The sequence below is a fragment of the Theropithecus gelada genome, chromosome 14, assembly GCF_003255815.1.
Source record: "Theropithecus gelada isolate Dixy chromosome 14, Tgel_1.0, whole genome shotgun sequence".
Lineage (NCBI taxonomy): Eukaryota > Metazoa > Chordata > Mammalia > Primates > Cercopithecidae > Theropithecus > Theropithecus gelada.
In genome coordinates this window covers 77,937,498-77,960,851 of record NC_037682.1, presented here as the reverse complement: position 1 = coordinate 77,960,851, position 23,354 = coordinate 77,937,498, and the positions used below count along the sequence as shown (strand labels likewise).

Here is a 23,354-nt window from a genome sequence, read left to right as displayed (position 1 = left end):
TTTTGTTCTGTTTTTAAGAAAATTGAATTATACCTGTGTGGCCCATTCCTTCTTTTGGTCCAGTTGCAACAAAGTTTCTTTGGTTATTTTCTTTCTAGCATCTTCCAAAGTGATTTTATAGTGTTCTTTTTTTTTAAAAAAAAAAAAAGAAAGAAAGAAAATTAAAAGCCTTATCAAGGCTGATTCTAGGTAAAACTATGATGTCAGTAAATTTTATTTTCCATCATCCTCAGTTCTCCTTTCTACACATTTTTTTTTCTGAATTTTCAGGGTACATTTTTACTGAAGAATCTAGTTCTTCCAATTGGAAGATAGACTCTAAGAATTTACTAATACGTTAATGTGAATTAGTTTAAGACCTCTTACACAAGAACATTTGTATTTTCAAAGGACTGTCTCTCCAAAGACAGAATTTCAAACAGTTTAGCATTTGTGTGGCAGTCTACCCTTCATACACACAACTTACTACTCCACAACAGAAATATGAAGACTTTATTATCTATTCGAGTAGCATTCTGTCTGACTTCATCTAACTAGATTTCGATTATTCTTGGCATGTGTTTCCTGGGGCAGGAAAGACAGAACAAGGAGAGGTGAGTAGGGAGGGAGTAAGGGTGCTGAGAAAGGTGATAGACCTGGTCATAAGTTAGGCTCAGGTGAGAAAGACAGACAGAAAATGAAGCACAGGATTCTCTGTCCTCTCAAGATTTTCGTATGCTCACAAATGTCATTATTGAGAGAACAAAGAATCATAAAATTTTAGGCCTTGAAAGATGCTTGGAGATCATGTAATCAATATTCCTTCTTAAGGACTATGAGACACTGTGACAGCAAGGCTGCTTTAAAGAATGGAGAATAAGAAAGCTGGACAGATAAGTCCAATTTGTTCACTCCTTTTTTCAACAAATAACTATCAAGTTCTTTCTGTATGCCAAACAGTATGTAAGACACTGCAAATATTACTGGTTAAGACAGAAAAAAACCCTGTCCTTGTGATATGTACATTCTAATGGGGAAGCCAGATCATAAATAAGTAAACAGGTAAATAAATAATATTTCAAGTGGTGATGTATGTGAGGAAGAAAAACTAAAATTCTCAATTTTAGATTGGGTGATCAGAGAAAGCTTTTTTTGAGGAGGTAATCAGGGACTGAGTTAGGTAGTCAGCAATGTGAAAAATGAGGAAACTGTACTACTCCAAATGAGTTAATCTAGGAAAAATCAAGATTAGTTGTGTTTTATTAGTTCCATGTTATATGTTCCCATTAGTTGTGCTTTATTTATATAACATAGGCAGACAATTATTTGGAATTCAGAAAGTGTTTTTCCATACAAAGGATGTTGAAAATCATGGCTGCTAGATTTCTGGACAGGTTCAGAGGCTTACTAAACTTATTCTACAGCTAAACAACAGTATTGTACTAACAGTACTATAGAACCTTATTTCCATTTAGGACAGCAGTCCCCAACCTTTTCTGCATGAGGAACTGTTTTCATGGAAGACAATTTTTCCCCAGACTGGGTGGGAAAGGGGGATGGTTTTGGGATGATTCAAGTGCATTACATATGCACTTTATTTCTATTATTATTACATTGTAATATATAGTGAAATAATTATACAACTCACCATAATGTAGAATCAGTGGGAGCCCTGAGCTTGTTTACTTGTAACTAGATGGTCCCATCTGGGGGTGATGGGAGACAGTGACAGATCATTAGATATTAGATTCTCCTAAGGAGCATGCAACCTAGATCCCTCACATGTGCAGTTCACAATAGGGTTCGCGCTCCTAAAAGAATCTAATGTTGCTGCTGATCTGACAGGAGGTGGAGCTCAGGCAGTTATGCAAGTGATGCAGAGCGGCTGTAAATACAGATGAAGCTTCACTTGCTTGTCCACTGTTCACCTCCTGCTGTGTGGCCCGGTTCCTAACAGGCCACAGACTAATATTGGTCTGTGGCCTTGGGGATTGGGGACCCCTGACTTAGGGCATTGTTTCAAAGGGAAAATTTTCTTCACAGACCAAGTTAGCCAAAGCAGAACCCTCAGGGATTTTATGCTGTAGGGAAGGACATCTGCAGGTCTGGTCTTTCAATTGACCACGAGCCCAACTAAGGCATCTACCACCGGAACTCTGGCCAGAGAGCTGGGCAAGAGTTATTCAGCCCTCATCTATACTTTGTACTAGCATAGCAGTTTCTCCTATTAGATGAAAATGCTGAGAGCAGAAAGTAAACATTTGTCTTCCATATCTTTTCATTACTGTATCCCTGGGACACAATATATGCCAAAAAATATTTTGAAGAAAATCAAACTTGGTAAACTGCAAGTCTTTGGTGGGCAGTGATCTGAGGCTTCAGCACCAGAAAGCAAATATTGGCTCTTCCTCTTCTCTGGCAGCTTTGGTGGGGAAGGGAAGAGGGAGTAGAGAGAGAGAAAGGGAGCATTCTCCTAACTTGTGGGGTGGCCAGAAAAGGTGGTCAGGAGAGGGCAGTTTCTGCCTCTAACAGAGATGGACTAGAGTGAGGCAGTAGTTCATAAGCAAGAATTCATTAGGTTTTTGGAGTTAGTCTAATTTGACATCTAGAGAATAAGAAGTGGAAGGCTTTATTATTCCAACTTACATATTCCCGTTTATACAGCCTGCATTTTTCTTACTTATTTAAACTAATCTCATGAATATTTTAATCCTTTCAAACTCATTTCTGATGGAATTTCTTTTTTCAATTCACCCCAGCCCATCAGCTTAATGTTGGTTATTTATTTGAACTTCTACCCTACAAAACACAATAATCAATCTAAAAGTTGCAATGGATCAGGAGCATAATGGATTTTACATTCTTAGCATCTAAAAGAAACCATAAAACCTGGAGCTTGATAACATGAAATATTAATTCTTTGCTATAAATAATTTAAAAATAGATTATTAAATACACTCTGACTAAAGATGTAGCTTTTTCTATTGCCTTATTAATACTGAAAAAGCAATATTCATATTTGATTCTCTTCTAACTTCCATATAAAACTGTATGGACCGTTTTTCTTCTTAAAAACGCAGTACTCGGCTGGGCGCGGTGGCTCAAGCCTGTAATCCCAGCACTTTGGGAGGCCGAGATGGGCGGATCACGAGGTCAGGAGATCGAGACCATCCTGGCTAACACAGTGAAACCCCGTCTCTACTAAGAAATACAAAAAATAGCCGGGCGAGGTGGCGGGCGCCTGTAGTCCCAGCTACTCAGGAGGCTGAGGCCGGAGAATGGCGTGAACCCGGGAGGCGGAGCTTGCAGTGAGCTGAGATCCGGCCACTGCACTCCAGCCTGGGCGACAGAGCGAGACTCCGTCTCAAAAAAAAAAAAAAAAAAAAAAACGCAGTATTCAGCACAAGGGTGAATGTGAGAATCTCATTGTTACCCTTTGTGATTCAGATGATGCTTCTGGTAACAATCATTTATTGGTGAATGCAGCCAAAGAAAGTGGGGGCATGTAAAAGTCTCCTTGTAAAAGCTCCAGACACTGCAAGTGGGAGCTTGGGAGATTAGGACTGTACAGAAGACTCCTTGCTTCTCAGACATCCCATCTAATGGGGTCCTTTCCCAGAAGCTGACCCCAAACTGTACTGGCTAAAGTTTGCTTTGCACTGTTCTGCCTTTCCTGCTCTGTCTGGCTCTGCTTTGGTTTACTCCTCCATGGCCTGTTGAGAGCTTTGTTATCTACTCTTCTCTGACTTCTGGGGTCACATAGCTCCATTGTGGTGACCCTCTCCTGTGGCAGTGGCCTCTTCTCAGGCCCTTTTGGAGCAAACTGAGCAGGAGCTAGCAGAAACACTGGCCAGGTAGCAATCTCTTTAGAGCCGCCCCAACTCACTGAATCAGATTCAGGGGACTATTTGAAGCAGATGGATTTGGGGCCTAACACATCTTGGTTCAAATCCCTGTTCCATTTGTTACTAACATTGTGAGTTTGGTTAAGGCAGTTAACTTCTCTGGGCCTCTGTTTTCTTATCTTTAAACTGGCCTAATTATATCTAACTCAAGGGAACTTGTAAGGATTAGACAAGACATGGATAAGCAGATGCTAGAAATATAAGTCCTCTTGGAGATCACCTAGGGACTCTGATTTTAGAGGGAAGAAAAGTAACATTCAAAGAATCAATGTTACTTTTTTGTAAGGAGTCTTGAACCTAATTTTAAAAAATTCACTGTTAGTGTACAAAGAACTCTTAAGAATCCCTGTCCTGTGCCCCAGTAAAGGACAAAAATAAAAATGCTCTGTGACTGTAGTTATCTAATGACTTGTAATAACCTCTCACCTTCTGTATTCCTGGGCTTAATCTGAGGTTCCTTTTCCTTTTATTGAGAAGTAGCCTTGGCCTGGATATATTAGTGACTGTTTTCTATACTGGTATCCCAATATCCCATTCTAGCTAAAGTTCCGGGAAGCAGATCTAAGTGTTTTCTGCTCCCACCCCTGGGTTTCAGCGGAGGCTGCTGAATAAGGCAGGTGACTGAGGAACAGTTTGTGCCGGGGCTGACTGGTGACCCATGAGGTGGCATTGACAAAGACTGTTGGTCATCTTTGATGAGGTGGATGATGGCACCAGCTGTCTTTAGAACTGGGCTGGAGAATACTGCAAGAACTGTTCTGTGGGAAGTAGAAGAGAAGGGGGACACGTATGCAGAGCAAAGCAGTGGTCTCAGTGAGAGGGACAGTCACAGATCAGGGGAGAGAAATGTGGGGAGGAGCCATGCCTAGAACCACCGCTGATATTATTCTGTCTTCAGTCTTCCCTTTCCTATTTGTGTTACAGCCAATAAGCATTACTCTTGGGAAGTCAAGCAACTTAATTTTTGTCTCTTTCCTTTAAAACTCATACTGTGAGGCTATTGACTTCTGCTCAATAAAATATATGGTAAATCCTATCACTTCTGGTTTCTTTGTGGTACAAAAGGTCCTCCAACAAGTAATTAATATGTCCAGAATATTGGAACAATTTAAGCTTCTTTCAGAGTTATGCCAATCCCCTTTCCTAACTTGGGCCTGCTGCCATTTCCTCTGCCTTGAGCTTCCATGATTCCTGTCTCAGTGCTGAAGGGAAGAGGGGAGTATGGAAAACGGTAAGAAAGCTCTCACTTGACTGATACTGTCTCAAGCTCATGTCCACTTTCTGGACCTAGATGGCATTTAAGGCTGATGCATTGTCTCATGGGAGTGTTTTAGTAGGTTCTTTGGAGGACAAGCTTCCCATTTCAAATGGTATTTCATCTGCATTCCCTTGATCCAGGGCAAGTACTGTCCTTAGAAGTTGGTAACAACTTTTCTGTTGGTCCCTGGTTTTCAATTCTGTACTCCCCTCCCACACAAACAAAATCCCTATTTTTCTGTTGGGGACCTATCACCGGCCCCCAACACCCTAGTCAGCTGTCTCAGGCAAGATTCCACATGACTGTTCCCCAACACTCTCTCATAACAAGTTGACAAGAAACACTCCTCCATTCTCTGCCCTGACAAACTCGGGAGTGCAGGCCCAGCCCAGGGCAACAGCCATCTCTTCTGTGTTCTGCTGTCAGTGCCGTTAGCTCCTCAGCCATGTATTCCCTAGATTTCTCAGGGATGAGTCATAAACTAGACCTGAATGCCCAAACTATAGGGGACACATACTGAACCATCTGAGAAATCTCTCTGAAGACCTTTCACCCAGATTTCAGATGGAGGATGAATTACCTTTTATCTACTCCTCGGTGGGGGAAAGAGTAGGACTGATAGCACACCAAGAGCTCTTTTCAAAAGTTGTCCCCTAATTTCTAACAACCTTTTCCTCTCTAACTTCTTGTGTAGACTGGAATTCGATGGTCAAAGGTGTGAAACTGGTTTTCTTCTTCATCAAATTGCAAATCTATGTGGCGGTATCTCATCTCATTTTGCCACCTCATTGTAAACTGAGACTTCAAAAAGTTTTAATATCCTGTTTCACTTACAGCAACCTCCCAGCGCCCAACAATAGCCTGAGTCTATCTCTGTTCTTTGCATATAAAGCAGCCTAACTAACACAAACCCCGTAATCATTGGAGGAGAATTCCAGGAAAATCATGAAAGAAGGAAACCTGTGTAGAAGGTAGGAGAAAAAGAGGGGATGATGGTAGTAAGCCTTCAGATAGATTGATTTAGGAGTCTTGCTCATATTCATTGTGTTTAGTTAGTGGTCCCCAACATGTTTTAATAGTTCCCCTGGTGGAGTGGCTGCTGCTACCTGGATGGTTAAGAGAAGTCCCTAAAACTAATGGAAAATAATACAAGCCCATAACAACCATTTTCTTATGGCTGCGCCCCATGGCTTGACCAGCAAGTAATTCAATATATAAATGTTTTTACCACCCCAAAGTTGAATACAACTACATGAAAATTTAAAGTCAAAGAAATCATCCTAGTTTTTTTTTTTTTTTTTTTTTTTTTGAGACGGAGTCTCGCTCTGTCGCCCAGGCTGGAGTGCAGTGGCGGGATCTCGGCTCACTGCAAGCTCCGCCTCCCGGGTTCACGCCATTCTCCTGCCTCAGCCTCCAGAGTAGCTGGGACTACAGGCGCCCGCCACCTCGCCCGGCTAGTTTTTTGTATTTTTTAGTAGAGACGGGGTTTCACCGGGTTAGCCAGGATGGTCTCGATCTCCTGACCTTGTGATCCGCCCGTCTCGGCCTCCCAAAGTGCTGGGATTACAGGCTTGAGCCACCGCGCCCGGCCAAAATCATCCTAGTTAATAATTAATTCATTAATTTAAGACAAGGTCTTTGTCTCCCAGACTGGAGTGCAGTGGTGCAATCTTGGCTCACTGCAACCTCTGCCTACTAGGCTCAGGTGATCCTCCCACCTAAGCCTCCCAAGTAACTGGAACTGCAGGTGTGTGGCACCACACCCAGCTAACTTTTCTATTTTTGGTAGAGATGGAGTTTCGCCCTGTTGCCCAGGCTTGTCTCGAACCCCTGAGCTCAGGTGACCCACCCACCGTAGACTCCCCAAAATGCTGTGATTACAGGCGTGAGACACCATGCCTGGCCCAATCATCCAAACTTCTGATCAAGATAATGGGTTAAGTTTATATGAGAAGATCACTTTTCCTACTTTAAAAATGTAAAATAAATACTGGCTAAAATATTTAAAAATTTGGAAACTACCAGAACAATAACTTTTAAAAAATATTCTACTGTTTAACAAATGCATAGGCAGATCAGTGAATCAGAATAGAGAGTAGAGAAAAAGATTCAGATATACATGAGGAATTAAAGTGTAATAAAGTTAGCACTTCAAATCAGTAGGATAAAAATTGATGATATATGATGTTGGAACACCTGGAAAACCATTTGGTAAAAAAATAAAGTTAGATTGCACTCTCACACAAAAACAATGACTTAAATGTGAAAACAAAACCATAAAAATTGTAGAATAAAATATTGGAGAATTCATTCGTAATCTCATAAACATAAAATCAAAGACTGATAAGTTGGGCACTTTAAAAGCACAACATTTCTTCATTAAAAAACCCACAAACAAAAAAACTAATGACAGATGGGAAAAATATTTGCAATTTATATCACAGTTAAACAGCTAATTTCTTTAAAATGTAAAGAGTGCCAAAACACAATAGAAAAATGGGTGACGGATGTGAACAAATGGTTCATGGAAAAGGAAATTCATATGGCTCTTGAAGTTATGAAAAGACACATTCAGTGTCACTTTTAATAAAAGAAATGGAAATTAAAACCACAATGAAATAACATTTTCTATCCATAAGACTGACAAAGAACAAAAATTTGGATACCACCCCCTGTTGTTGAAGATGTGGGAAAATAGGTATCCTCATGCGTACATGTAGAAGTACCACTTGGTACAACCTTTATGGAGGGCCACATTTATCACAGTAAAATAAACAGTCTGTTTCACACAACCATTTCTTTCAGAGATACACATAAGTGAAATGACATAAATACAAGAATATTTGTCACAGGACAACGAGATATGTGTAAGGATAGTCATTGCAGCATTATTTGTAATAGTAAAAGACTAGAAACAACCTTAATGCTTATGTGTAAGAAACTGGTCAAAAAAATTATGGTTACCAGCCTAGGAAACACAGTGAGACCTCTACAAAAAATAAATAAAATTAGCTAGGTATGGTGGCACATGCCTGCTCTCCCAGCTACTCAGGAGGCTGAGTTGGGAGGATGGTTTGAGCCTGGGAAGTTGAGGCTGCAGTGAGCTGTGTTCATGCAACTGCACTTCAGCTTGAGTGACAGAGTGAGACCCTGTCTCGGAAAAAAAAAAAAAGGGTACGATAAAACAATGCAACCACTGGAAGAATGAGGCCGTATTAAGATATACTGATTTAGAAGGATGTTCTTATTGTTATGTGAAAAGCAAGTGAGCCATCATATATATAGCATGCTATTTCTGAGAGAGAGAGATATATATATATATATATATATGCATAGAATATTTCTGACTGCTACATAAGAAACTGGCAATAGTGGGAGAGGATTTGAGTGGGGACAGAGGGAGTAGCAGGCTGGCACTCTCATTCTCTTTTCAGAGGAAGAACCTTTTGACAAATTGGAACTCCAAGCCCAGACTGATATGGGGCCAAGTTTACATGACCACTGTGGTGCAGAGGCCCTAAGCTGAGAAACTTACATACAAATTGGTCCACAAGCAGAAAGCCCTGACAGGGGAACATGGGAACCACCCACAGGAACCCCTCCACAATGCAGGGCACTATTTCCAGCTGGGTCCTGGACTGTCATCCACCCAGAGCAACTCTTTTGGGTCAGATTTCCCCCATTAATTCTGTCCTATGACTCTTCTGTGTCTGGGTCTCTGGTGTTCTTTGAAGCCACTATGCTTGCCTCAGTAGCAGACAGCTGGCCCTCATCGTGTCCATATCCAGTCCTGGTAAGCTTCATTGCTCCTGATGGCATCCTACTCTATAGCCTTTCCACTTCTCATCTCATGTTTGTTCCCCAGTTTTTCCCTGGTTACAACTTAACTGACTTTGACATTTCTCCATGATGATTCTGGCTATCCAGCGTGGCTAAGCTGAATTAGCTTGCCCCACGTGAATTCTCTTTCTAATATAACCTGGCCTCAGGACAATTCTATCTTAGTGGAATTGCTCCTGCCCCCAGTGTGGAAACATACAGACCCCATCCATTGAATGAAGCTTCTTTCTTCTTTTTTTGAGACAAGGTCTGCTCTGTCACCCAGGCTGGAGTGCAGTGGCACAATCATGGCTCCCTGCAGCCTTGACTCTGGGGCTCAACTGATCCTCCCATCTCAGCCTCTCAAGTAACTGGGGCTACAGGCATGAGCCACCATGCCCAACTGATTTTTTAATTTTTTTGTAGAGATATGGTCTCATTATGTTGCCCAGGCTGGTCTCAAACTTCTGGGCTCAAGCGATCCTCCAGCCTCAGGCTCCCAAAGTGTTGAGATTACAGGCATGAGCCACCGCATCCAGCCAGAAACTTCTTTCTTAAAGTCAGTTGGTCACAGGGCTTCTCCACACCACGCCCCGCCCGCCCATTTCTTCATTTCCCCTTCTCAGTTTCACAGGTGGTCCTGGGATCATTCCTCTGCTTCCTCCCTCCACCTTTACCCTTAGGCTCACAGCTGCTTGTGCTGACAGCAGAGTAATGAATGATTCAGGGAGTACACACTTTTTTCTTCCACCAATGTATGCCCTACTAAAGATGTTTTTTATTGAACTAGAACTAGTTTTGTTGCAACTGACCTGACATTTTCTCTGCATTCTCTTTAACTGTGTTGATGTCATTTTGTAAGGAGGTAATGAGTTTAGCATGTCGTTCACTCCCTACATTCTTGTACTCCTCCCAATATTCCTTTTCACTGAGTTTCTCAAGAAATAGTTTCTCAGCATTACTTATTTGCATGCGCATATCTGTTGAAAAAAAGACACTGTGTCATTTCTATTTTCCTTGTAACCATTATATGTTGCAATCTGGTTTTAAGAAGTTAAGATCTGATATTAAAATACTGTTAACTCATAAGTACTATTTGATGTCTAAAATTTACAGAATTCTAAACTATTCAAACTATTGTTATCTATCTCTCCTGATTCAAAATCTAAGTAAAATTAAACTTCTGATTATAAAGTAGATGTGTGGTTTGATGGTTGATTGAAATACATAATAGACAACCCATATGCATAGGAAGCTGCAAGTTTACATCATTCCTGTGATAGCTTAATAAAGGTCCTATTTTGTATAGTGTATCATATGATGTGTATTCTTTATTAGTAAAATATCATTTTTCTGGCCATTATACCCTCTGAGCAAAAGTGATTTCAACTTGTGTCCTTCCCAGGTCCTTGGCAACCATTTTTGTAAGTAAATTGTTTGATGCAGTCATCTAAACTTCATTTGTTTGGATTTCTCTTGTATGAAATAATAGCCTCTGATGGTCATACTAACATGTCTTCTCCCACCCCTCTTTGGTAAAACCAGAGTGATAGGTAAGTTCCCAAGTTAAATATACAAATATTGAACTATTTCAAGGATATAAACTTTGTTTGCTAAACATGATATTCTATTCAATCTTTAGGCCAAATATCATGTTGCTGAATATTTTTGAAAAAGAAGCATTACAAAAGAGTCAAGTACAACGAACTTAATGGCTGTTTGTCTCATCACCATATATCACCTTGTTTGAGAGTTCTTTGAAGGCAAGACTACATTATATTCATCTCTGTAAATCCAGCACTTAGCACAGAGCCTGGCAATTAGTTGGTGCTCAATAAATGTCTGTTGAATGACTGAAGCGTTTCAATCAGGCCAGGGTGATATTCTTCAGTTCAGAGGTCCAGAAGGACTCAGGACTCATCTTTTTCCAAAGATGTACATGAGATACTAATTTTTTTGTTTTTGGGGATGTAGTTTCACTCTGTTGCCCAGACTGGAGTGCAGTGGCATGATCTCAGCTCACTGCAACCTCCGCCTCCCAGGTTCAAGTGATTCTCCTGCCCAGCCTCCCAAGTAGCTAAGATCACAGGCACCCACCAACACGCCCAGCTAATTTTTGTATTTTTAGTAGAGACAGGGTTTCACTATGTTGGCCAGGCTGGTCTCGAACTCCTGACCTCAGGCAATCTGCCCGCCTTGACCTCCCAAAGTGCTGGGATTACAGGCGTGAGCCACCGGGCCTGGCCACAAGATACTATATTTAAAATCTCTTAACAAATGGTGCTTGTTATTTTCATTAAACAATTATTAATACTACTATAACCTAGATGGGCAGTTGCTCTCATTCGAGCAGACTGCTACTGTCTCAGCCTGTGCCCCATTTGGCCTTTGAGGGGAGGGTTGGTAGATGTCACTGAAGATTGTAAAAGGGAGATGGATGTAGTGGCTGTTTTTCTACTTTCTTAGAACCTTTTCCCTTCCCTTCTAGTAACACACACGCCCCAGAGATTTTTGTTTGTTTAAGCTGAGATCTGACAGCATATGAGGCCTTGCATCTAGGTGAGAAGCACTCTGTCTTTCTGTGTTAAGTGATGTGAAAAGACTAACATCCCCTTTATGCTTAGGCTAGTTTGAGTTAGATTTTTTATCCTTGCAACTGAAAGAGTCCTTACTAAAAGTTGGATGAAAAGGGTTGCAGCAGTAGTTTTCAAACCTTACTGTGCATAGGAATCCCCCAGGATCTTGTCAGAATGCAGATTCTGATTCAGTAGGGCTGGGTGGGGCCTGGGAATTGGCATTCTAACAAGCTGACAGGTGAAGCACCTGCTGCTGCTCCACACCAAAATGAGTTGCAAGGGACTACCTGGGACATAAAGTGACTACCTTGGAAATGTTTTCCAGACACTTCTGTTCTTTTACTTTCCCTTTCTTCCTGCATGTCTGTGAGCTTCCTTTCTTCCCATACATGTCCAGTCCTCCTCTACTGTGCTTAGCCATGCAGTGTGGCCCAGTCTTGTATGACACATCCCCATGCTCAGCCCAAACCATAAACAGGCACATCTCAACTAACTGGGCCCATTCCTTTAGAAGGCAGTTTAGCGAGTATACCTGAGCATCCTTTGGGGTCTCACTCCCATCTCAAGGGACTTATTAAAGTATTCCTTCCAAACATAAGCAGAACTCTCTTGGAAAGAAGTCGTGCAAAATATACTATCTACTATGTCATGACATCCCTATTGCCAGTGAAGAGACTTGGGTAGGAGGAGGTCTATGGGAACAGTTTTGGACTCCCCTAAAAATGAAACTTGCCTATTGATGTTTGGTCTTGGAAATGATTTCACTCAAAACAACAAATATCTATTGAGTGGAGGGTCTGCTTTGTGCAAAGTGCTCAGCTAAGTAGGCACTTGCAGAAATCCAGAAATACGTGGATTTCCTAAGGGCTAACAAATGATAGCACTTAGGTCTCTTTCTCGTGTTTTCCAGCTTCCTAGCAGGGATGTTATTTATGGAGGTTTTGGAAAAAGTGGTCCTAGAAATCTTAGCAGCAAGTTTAGAATGAAGGAATAGGAATTTCAAAATGAGTATGTCAGAACTGCATGATTTACCCTCAGTACCATAGTATTTCCTAAGCCTACAACAAGAGTATGCCCTGGGTCTTTCATTGCCTGCACCTAGTGTCATTACTACCCATGTTCTCCAAACTTCCCCTTTCCCAACTCTAATCCCTATTTCCCCCTAATGGGGTGCTTGGCTCCCTTAGAGATATTGGGGGAAACACTTTTCATGGTTATATTCGCCTTATCATTCCCAAATCTAAACTGAAGCTGAAGCCAGTGAAACCACCAAACAACAGAATTAAAAAAGAAAAAGAAAAGGAACAAAACCCTACTATGAGTAACGGTGTTTAACAGGATACTGTCCTGTTGTAAGAGTCAGATGAGGCCGGGCGTGGTGGCTCATGCCTGTAATCCCAGAACTTTGGGAGACTGAGGTGGGACTATCCCTTGAGCCCAGGAGTTCAAGACCAGCCTGGGCAACATAGCAAGACCTCATCTCTACGAAAAAGGAACAAAATTCCCACGCATGGTGGTGTGCACCTGGAGTCCCAGCTACTTGGGAGGCTGAGGTGGGAGGACTGCATGAGCCTGGGAGGTTAAGATTGCAGTAAGCTGAGATTGCACCACTGCACTCCAGCCCTGGGTGACTGAACTATACCCTATCTCAAAAAACAGTCAGATAAATTTCATCTGTTTTTGATCACTACCCTTCTTCCACCTCCTTGTTTGGCTTCATTACCTCTACTCACTTTATTATTTCCCTCTCCTGCCCATTCACCTACATGTGTTTGTGGTTGTGGTGGTAATGATGCCATTTAAAATACACTCACAGGCCGGGCGCGGTGGCTCAAGCCTGTAATCCCAGCACTTTGGGAGGCCGAGACGGGTGGATCACGAGGTCAGGAGATCGAGACCATCCTGGCTAACACAGTGAAACCCCGTCTCTACTAAAAAAATACAAAAAACTAGCCGGGCGAGGTGGCGGGCGCCTGTAATCCCAGCTACTCCGGAGGCTGAGGCAGGAGAATGGCGAGAACCCGGGAGGCGGAGCTTGCAGTGAGCTGAGATCCGGCCACTGCACTCCAGCCCGGGCTACAGAGCAAAACTCCGTCTCAAAAAAAAAAAAAATACACTCACAGCACTTTGAACATATTGGAAGAATAAAGCATTAATATATTCAAGAAATAGCTTGGCACAACTCTATGATAGTTTTCTATGTTCCTAAATCACCTCTCAAGTTTTTTTCCTGGTCTCTTTCAAACTTCCATTTTTCCTTCATTGCTTCTTCAACATCCTCTCTTGTTACAACTGGCAATCCCTCTGCCTTCTCTTCACTCAGTTCCTTTAGTAGATGCCGTATGTGCCAAATCTGTTCTTCTTTTAAGCGGCTATTCTATCATGAAAATCAACAGTAATTCACGTTTGATCAACTATGTACACTGTTTTTCCTCAAAATAGAGTCAAGAAGCTCCCCACCTTTGGGTGTCACGGGAAGCCAACTGGGAAGCCTGGACTTCTACTTCCACCAGGCATGATGAGGTGGTATCCCTACTTCCGCTGGCAGAGCAATGCCAATAAAAGCTAGGTAAAACAGAAGATTACAAGTAAGATCTAGAGTCTTATGACATTATACAAAAATGTCCTACTAAGGTGGCTGACATTTTAGAATTATTATTTTTAATCCTTTTTTTTTTTTTAGAGATGAGTTCTTGCTATGTTGCTATGCTGCTCTGAAACTCCCTTGGCCTCTCAAAGTGCTGGGATTACAGGTATGAGCCAGCAAGCCTGGCCTATAACAAAAGATTCATGTTATTGGAGTATTAGAGGGAGAGAAAGAGGGTGGGACTGAAAAAGTACTCAAATAAATAATGGCTGGAAACTTCCCAAATTTCCAAGAGACATAAGCCTATGAATTCAAGAAGCTGAGCATACCCCAAACAAGATAAGCAAAAAGAAATTCATGTTAAGACACATCATAATCAAACTTCTGAAAACTAAATACAAGGGAAAAGTCTGAAAAGCAGTCAGAGAAAAGCCACACCTTACCTACAGGGGAAAAAAAATTAGCGTACAGGGCATACCTAATTAGAATATTCAAAATCTGGGCAGCGTGTAGTGGTTCATGCCTGTAATTCCAGTGCTTTGGGAGGCAGAGGTGAAGGGATTACTTGAGGCCAGAAGTTCAAGACAAGCCTGGACAACATAGTGAGACTCTATCTCTACGAAAAATTTAAAATTTAGTCAGGCATGGTGGTGCCTGTAGTCTCAGCCACAGGCTGAGGGAGGCATCGCTTTAGCCCAGGAGTTTGAGGTTACAGTGAGCTATGATTGCACCACTGCACTCCAGGTTGGGTAAGAGAAAGACCCGGTTTCAAAAAATAAAAATAAGAAAATTCAAAATCTGAAATGCTCTAAAATCCGAAACTTTTTTTTTTTTTTTGAGATGGAGTCTTGCTCTGTCACCCAGGCTGGAGTGCAGTGGTGTGATCTTGGCTCACTGCAACCTCTGCCTCCCCAGTTCAAGCGATTCTCCTGCCTCAGCCTTCCAAGTAGCTGGGATTATAGGCGCCCACCACCACACCCGGCTAATTTTTTTTTTTTTTTTTTGTATTTTTGGTAGAGACGGGATTTCACCATGTTGGCCAGGCTGGTCTCGAACTCCTGACCCCAGGTGATCCATCCGCCTTGGCCTCCCAAAGTGCTGGAATTACAGGCATGAGCCACTATGTCCAGCCTAAATTCTGAAACTTCTTGAGTACTAACATGATGCCACAGATGGAAAGTAACACACCTGTTGTCATGTGACAGGTTGCAGTCAAAATGCAGGCACGTCAAACACAGTTTATTCAACATCCCCAAGGGAAAAATAAAGTTAACTTCAGGCTATGTGTATAAGGTGTATATGCAACATAAATGAATTTCATGTTTAGACTTGAGTCCCACCCCCAAGATATATCATTCTGTATATGCAAATATTCCAAAATCTAAAAGAATCTGAAACTGGAAACACTTCTGGTCCCAAGCATTTCAGTTAAGGGGTACTCAAACTATGTCAGCACATGTTTCATCAGAAACCATGCTAGCTAGGAGAAAGATAATAGGAAGTGGCACATTATTTTTTATGTGATGAAAGTAAAGAACTGTCAATCTAGAATGCTAGACCCAGTGAAAATATCTAACAAAACATGTATAGGACTTGCATAGTGAAAACTAGAAAATGCTGATTTAAAAAAAAATCAAGATCTGGGCCCGGCACAGTGGCTCCTGCCTGTAATCCCTGCACTTTGGGAGGCCAAGGCAGGTGCGTTGCTTGAGCTTAGGAGTTCAAGACCAGCCTGGGCAATATGGTGAAACCCTGTCTCTACAAAAAATTTAAAAATTAGCCAGGTGTGGTGGTCCATGCCTGTAGTCCCAGCTACTTGGAAGGTTGAGGTGGGAGCCCAGAAGGTTGAGGATGCAGTGAGCCGTAATTGTGCCACTGCACTTAAGCCTGGGTGCCTGAAGGAGATCCTGTCTCAATAAATAAATAAATTAAATAAAAATAAAACAAGGTCTAAATAAATGGAGAAACATATCATGTTCATGGATTGGAAGACAGCATAGTAAAGATATCCCAATTTTGATATACAGCTTTAATATAATCCCTATGTAAAACTTAGTAAGTTTTCTTTGGGTGGGGGGGGCAAATATATACAAGATAATTCTAAAATTTATATGGGAAGACAAAGGAACCAGTATAGCTAAGATGATTTTGAAAAACAAGAATAAAGTAAGAGGAAATAATTTACCTTATTTCAAGATGTATTATATAGCTATAGTAATCAAGACTATATGGTATAGACAGAGGGATAGGCATAGAGATCAACTGAAGAGAACAGAGAACTCAGAAACAGACCTACACAAGATGGGGCGTGGTGGCTCATGCCTGTAATTCCAACACTTTGGGAGGCTGAGGCAGGCGGATCACTTGAGGTCAGCTTAAGATCAGCCTGGCCAGCATGGTGAAACCACATGTCTACTAAAATTATAAAATTAGCCGGGCATGGTGGCCAAATAGGAACAGATCCAGTCTACAGCTCCCAGCGTGAGTGACGCAGAAGAGGGGCGATTTCTGCATTTCCAACTGAGGTACTGGGTTCATCTCACTGGGGCTTGTCAGATAGTGGGTGCAGGACAGTGAATGCAGCCTACCGAGCATGAGCTGAAGCAGGGCAAGGCATTGCCTCACTCGGGAAGTGCAAGGGGTCAGGGGATTCCCTTTCCTAGCCAAGGGAAGCTGTGAAAGATGGCACCTGGAAAATCGGGTCACTCCTGCCCTAATAATACTGCACTTTTCCAACGGTCTTAGCAAACGGCACACCAGGAGATTATATGCCGCACCTGGCTGGGAGGGTCCCATGCCCACGGAACCTCACTCCCTACTAGCACAGCAGTCTGAGATTGAACTGCAAGGTGGCAGCCAGGCTGGGGGAGGGGCGCTCGTGATTGCTGAGGCTTGAGTAGGTAAACAAAGCAGCCAGGAAGCTCGAACTGGGTGGAGCCCACTACAGCTCAAGGAGGCCTGCCTGCCTCTGTAGACTCCACCTCTGGGGGCAGGGAATAGCCAAACAAAAGGCAGCAGAAATCTCTGCAGACTTAAATGTCCCTGTCTGACAGCTTTGAAGAGGGTAGTGGTTCTCCCAGCTTGGAGTTTGAGATCTGAGAACAGACAGACTGCCTCCTCAAGTGGGTCCCTGAAACCCAAGTCGCCTAACTGGGAGGTACCCCCCAGTAGGGGCAGACTGACACCCCACACGGGTGGGTACCCCCCTGAGACAAAGCTTCCAGAGGAACGATCAGGCAGCAACAGTTGCTGTTCAGCAGTATTCGCTGTTCTGCATCCCCTGCTGCTGATACCCAGGCAAACAGGGTCTGGAGCGGACATCCAGCAAACTCCAACAGACCTGCAGCTGAGGGTCCTGACTGTTAGAAGGAAAATTAACAAACAGAAAGGACATCCTAACCAAAACCCCATCTGTACGTCACCATCATCAAAGACCAAAGGTAGATGAAACCACAAAGATAGGGAAAAAACAAAGCAGAAAAGCTGGAATTCTAAAAATCAGAGCACCTCTCCCCCTCCAAAGGAACACAGTTCCTCGCCAGCAACGGAACAAAGCTGCAAGGAAAATGACTTTGATGAGTTGAGAGAAGAAGACTTCAGACGATCAAAATTCTCTGAGCTAAAGGAGGAAGTTCGAACCCATCGCAAAAAAGCCAGAAACCTTGAAAAAAGAATAAACAAATAGCTAACTAGAACAAAGAGTGTAAAAAAGACCTTAAATGACCTGATGGAGCTGAAAACCATGGCATGAGAACTACGTGATGCATGCACAAGCTTTAGTAGCCAATTCAATCAACTGGAAGAAAGGGTATTGGTGATTGAAGATCAAATGAATGAATTGAAGCAAGAAGAGAAGTTTAGAGAAAAAAGAGTAAAAAGAAACAAACAAAGCCTCCAAGAAATATGGGACTATGTGAAAAGACCAAATCTACATCTGATTGGTGTACCTGAAAGTGACGGGGAGAATGGAACCGAGTTGGAAAACACTCTTTAGGATATTATCCAGGAGAACTTCCCCAACCTAGCAAGGCAGGCCAACATTCAAATTCAGGAAATACAGAGAGCGCCACAAAGATACTCCTTGAGAAGAGCAATACAAGACACATAATTGTCAGATTCACCAAAGTTGAAATGAAGGAAAAAATGTAAAGGGCAGCCAGAGAGAAAGGTCGGATTACCCACAAAGGGAAGCCCATCAGATAATAGTGGATCTCTCGGCAGAAACTCTATAAGCCAGAGAGAGTGGGGGCCAATATTCAACATTCTTAAAGAAAAGAATTTCCAACCCAGAATTTCATATCCAGCCAAACTAGGCTTCACAAGTGAAGGAGAAATAAAATCCTTTACAGACAAGCAAATGCTGAGAGATTTTGTCACCACCAGGTCTGTCTTACAAGAGCTCCTGAAGGAAGCACTAAACATGGAAAGGAACAACCAGTACCAGCCACTGCAAAAATATGCCAAATTATAGAGGCCATCGATGCTAGGAAGAAACTGCAGCAACTAACGAGCAAAATAACCAGCTAACATCATAATGACAGGATCAGACTCACACATAACAATGTTAACCTTAAATGTAAATGGGCTAAATGCTCCAATCAAAAGACACAGACTGGCAAATTGGATAAAGATTCAAGACCCATCAGTGTGCTTTATATAGGAGACCCATCTCACGTGCAGAGACACACACAGGCTCAAAATAAAGGGATGGAGAAAGATCTACCAAGCAAATGGAAAACAAAAAGAGGGGGTTGCAATCCTAATCTCTGATAAAACAGAGAGAGACAAAGAAGGCCATTACATAATGGTGAAGGAATCAATTCAACAAGAAGAGCTAACTATTCTAAGTATATATGCACCCAATACAGGAGCACCCAGATTCATAAAGCAAGTCCTTAGAGACCTACAAAGAGACTTAGACTCCCACACAATAATAATGGGAGACTTTAACACCCCACTGTTAACATTAGACAGATCAACGAGATAGAAAGTTAACAAGGATATCCAGGAATTGAAATTACCTCTGCACCAAGTGGACCTAACAGACATCTACAGAACTCTCCACCCCAAATCAACAGAATATACATTCTTCGCAGCACCACGTCACACTTATTCCAAAATTGACCACATAGTTGGAAGTAAAGCAGTCCTCAGTAAATGTAAAAGAACAGAAATTATAACAAACTGTCTCTCAGACCACAGTGCAATCAAACTAGAACTCAGGATTAAGAAACTCACTCAAAACCGCTCTATGACATGGAAACTGAACAACCTGCTCCTGAATGACTACTGGGTACGTACCAAAATGAAGGCAGAAATAAAGATGTTCTTTGAAACCAATAAGAACAAAGACACAACATACCAGAATCTCTGGGACACATTTAAAGCAGTGTGTAGAGGGAAATTTACTCAATGCCCACAAGAGAAAGCAGGAAAGATCTAAAACCGACACCCTAACATCACAATTAAAAGAACTAGAGAAGCAGGAGCAAACACATTCAAAAGCTAGAAGGCAAGAAATAACTAAGAGCAGAACTGAAGGAGATAGAGACACAAAAAAACCCTTTAAAAAATCAATGGATCCAGGAGCTGGATTTTGAAAAGATCAACAAAATAGATAAACCACTAGCAAGACTAATGAAGAAGAAAAAAGAGAAGAATCAAATAGACACAATAAAAAATGATAAAGGGGATATCACCACCGATCCCACAGAAATAGAAACTACCATCAGAGAATACTATAAACACCTCTATGCAAATAAACTAGAAAATCTAGAAGAAATGGATAAATTCCTGGACACACTCTCCCAAGACTAAGCCAGGAAGAAGCTGAATCCCTGAATAGACCAATAACAAGCTCTGAAATAGAGGCAAATAATTAATAGCCTACCAACCAATAAAAGTCCAGGACCAGACAGATTCACAGCCGAATTCTACCAGAGGTTCAAAGAGGAGCTGGTACTATTCCTTCTGAAAGTATTCCAATCAATAGAACAAGAGGGAATCCTCCCTAAGTCATTTTATGAGACCAGCATCATCCTGATACCAAAGTCTGGTAGAGACACAACAAAAAAAGAGAATTTTAGACCAATATCCCTGATGAACATCGATGCAAAAATCCTCAATAAAATACTGGCAAACCGAATCCAGCAGCACATCAAAAAGCTTATCCACCACGATCAAGTTGGCTTCATCCTTGGGATGCAAGGCTGCTTCAACATACACAAATCAATCAATGTAATCCATCATATAAACAGAACCAAAGACAAAAACAACATGTACATCTCAATAGATGCAGAAAAGGCCTTCCACAAAATTTCACAACCTTCATGCTAAAAACTCTCAATAAATTAGGTGTTCATGGGACATATCTCAAAATAATAAGAGCTATTTATGACAGACCCACAGCCAATATCATATTGAAGGGCCAAAAACTGGAAGCATTCCCTTTGGGTTTTTGGGACAAGGATGCCCTTTCTCACCACTCCTATTCAACATAGTGTTGGAAGTTCTGGCCAGGGCAATCAGGCAGGAGATAGAAATAAAGGGTATTCAATTAGGAAAAGAGGAAGTCAAACTGTCCCTGTTTGCAGATGACACGATTGTATATTTAGAAAACTACGTTTTCTCAGCCCAAAATCTCCTTAAGCTCATAAGCAACTTCAGCAAATTCTCAGGATACAAAACCAATGTGCAAAAATCACAGGCATTCCTATATACCAATAACAGACAAACAGAGAGCCAAATCATGAGTGAACTCCCATTCACAATTGCTTCAAAGAGAATGAAATACCTAGGAATACAACTTACAAGGGATGTGAAGGACCTCTTCAAGGAGAACTACAAACCACTGCTCAACGAAATAAAAGAGGACACAAACAAATGGAAGAACATTCCATGCTCTTGGATAGGAAGAATCTATATCATGAAAATGGTCATACTGCCCAAGGTAATTTATAGATTCAATGCCATCCCCATCAAGCTACCAATGACTTTCTTCACAGAATTGGAAAAAACTACTTTAAAGTTCATATGGAACCAAAAAAGAGCCCACATTGCCAAGACAATCCTAAGGAAAAGAACAAAGCTGGAGGCATCACGTGGCCTGACTTCAAACTATACTACAAGGCTACAGTAACCAAAACAGCATGGTACTGGTACCAAAACAGAGATGTAGTCCAATGGAACAGAACAGAGCCCTCAGAAATAATACCACACATCTACAATCATCTGATCTTTGACAAACCTGACAACAACAAGAAATGGGGAAAGGATTCCCTATTTCATAAATGGTGCTGGGAAAACTGGCTAGCCATATGTAGAAAACTGAAACTGGATCCCTTCCTTACACCTTACACAAAAATTAATTCAAGATGGATTAAAGACTTAAATGTTAGACCTAAAACCATAGAAACCCTAGAAGACAACCTAGGCAGTACCATTCAGGACATAGGCATGGGCAAAGACTTCATGTCTGAAACACCAAAAGCAATGGCAACAAAAGCTGAAATTGACAAATGGGATCTAATTAAACTAAAGAGCTTCTGCACCGCAAAAGAAACTACCATCAGAGTGAAAAGGCAACCTACAGAATGGGAGAAAATTTTTGCAATCTACTCATCTGACAAAGGCTAATATCCCGAATCTACAAAGAACTTAAACAAATTTACAAGGAAAAATCAAATGACCCCATCAAAAAGTGGGCAAAGGATATGAACAGACACTTCTCAAAAGAAGACATTTATGCAGCCAACAGACACATGAAAAAATGCTCATCATCACTGGCCCTCAGATAAATGCAAACCAAAACTACAATGAGATACCATCTCACACCAGTCAGAATGGCGATCATTAAAAAGTTAGGAAACAGCAGGTGCTGGAGAGGATGTGGAGAAATAGGAACACTTTTACACTGTTGGTGGGACTGTAAACTGGTTCAACCATTGTGGAAGAGTGTGGCGATTCCTCAAGGATCTAGAACTAGAAATACCATTTGACCCAGCAATCCATGACTGGGTATATACCCAAAGGATTATAAATCATGCTGCTATAAAGACACATGCACACGTACGTTTATTGCGGCACTATTCCCAATAGCAAAGACTTGGAACCAACTGAAATGTCCATCAATGATAGACTGGATTAAGAAAATGTGGCACATATACACCATGGAATACTATGCAGCCATAAAAACGGATGAGTTCATGTCCTTTGTAGGGAAATGGATGAAACTGGAAACCATCATTCTAAGCAAACTATTGCAGGGACAGAAAACCAAACACCACATGTTCTCACTCATAGGTGGGAATTGAACAATGAGAACATTTGGACACAGGATGGGGAACATCACACAGGGGCCTCTCGTGGGGTAGAGGGAGGGGGGAGGGATAGCATTAGGAGATATACCTAATGTAATGGGTGCAGCACATCAACATGGCACATGTATACATGTGTAACAAACCTGCACGTTGTGCACATGTACCCTAGAAATTAAAGTATAATAATAAAAAAAGGTCCACAGAAATCTCCAACTGTTTTTTTAAAAATTCTGCTAAAATTTAAATATTTATTTTAAATTGAACAATTCAGTGGCATTTAGTACATTTATAGTGTTGTAGAACTGCCACCTCTATCTAGTTCCAAAACATTTCCAGCATTCCAAAGTAAAACTCCTTAGCCATTAGGCAGTCTCTCCCTCTCATCCCTTTCCCCCAGCCCTTGGCAACCAGCAATCTGTTCTGTCTGTATGAATTTATCTATTCTGGATATTGGAATAAATGGAATCATACAACATGCTGACCTTTTGTGTCTGGTATATTTTACTCAGCATATTTTGGATGTTCATCCACATTGTAGCACGTATCAGTACTTCATTGCTTTTTATGACTACATAATATACCATTGTATGTATATACCACAATTGGCTTATCCATTCATCTGTTGATAATGAACACCTTTGGGCTTTTTCAGTTTGGCTGGGCATTTATTCCAAAGAAATGGAAACTTTTGTTCATACAAATACCTGTCCATTAATGTTTATATTAGCTTTATGTAAAATGTCTAATAACTGATGCTATCAGCATGCATGTAACATGTACTCGAATACTTGTTTTTCATTCTTTTGGGAGTAGAATTACAGGGTCACATGGTAATCCTATATGCCTTTTTGAGGAACCGTCAAATTGTTTTCCAAAGTAGCTGAACAATTTTACATTCCCACCAGCAATGTA

General features: G+C 41.5%; 1 protein-coding gene across 2 annotated transcripts in view; it reads right to left on the bottom strand.

Moving 5' to 3' along the window:
• Nucleotides 1–23,354, bottom strand: part of CCDC83 (coiled-coil domain containing 83) — a 72,214-nt gene that overhangs the window by 30,377 nt on the left and 18,483 nt on the right. For both annotated transcript variants that reach the window (XM_025357402.1, XM_025357403.1), the window contains exons 4-6: nucleotides 13,752–13,914; nucleotides 9,774–9,941; nucleotides 34–125 (exon numbers count right to left, since the gene is read on the bottom strand). In XM_025357402.1, coding sequence (XP_025213187.1) covers nucleotides 34–125; nucleotides 9,774–9,941; nucleotides 13,752–13,914 — 423 coding nt within the window. The remainder of the gene's footprint in view (nucleotides 1–33; nucleotides 126–9,773; nucleotides 9,942–13,751; nucleotides 13,915–23,354) is intronic.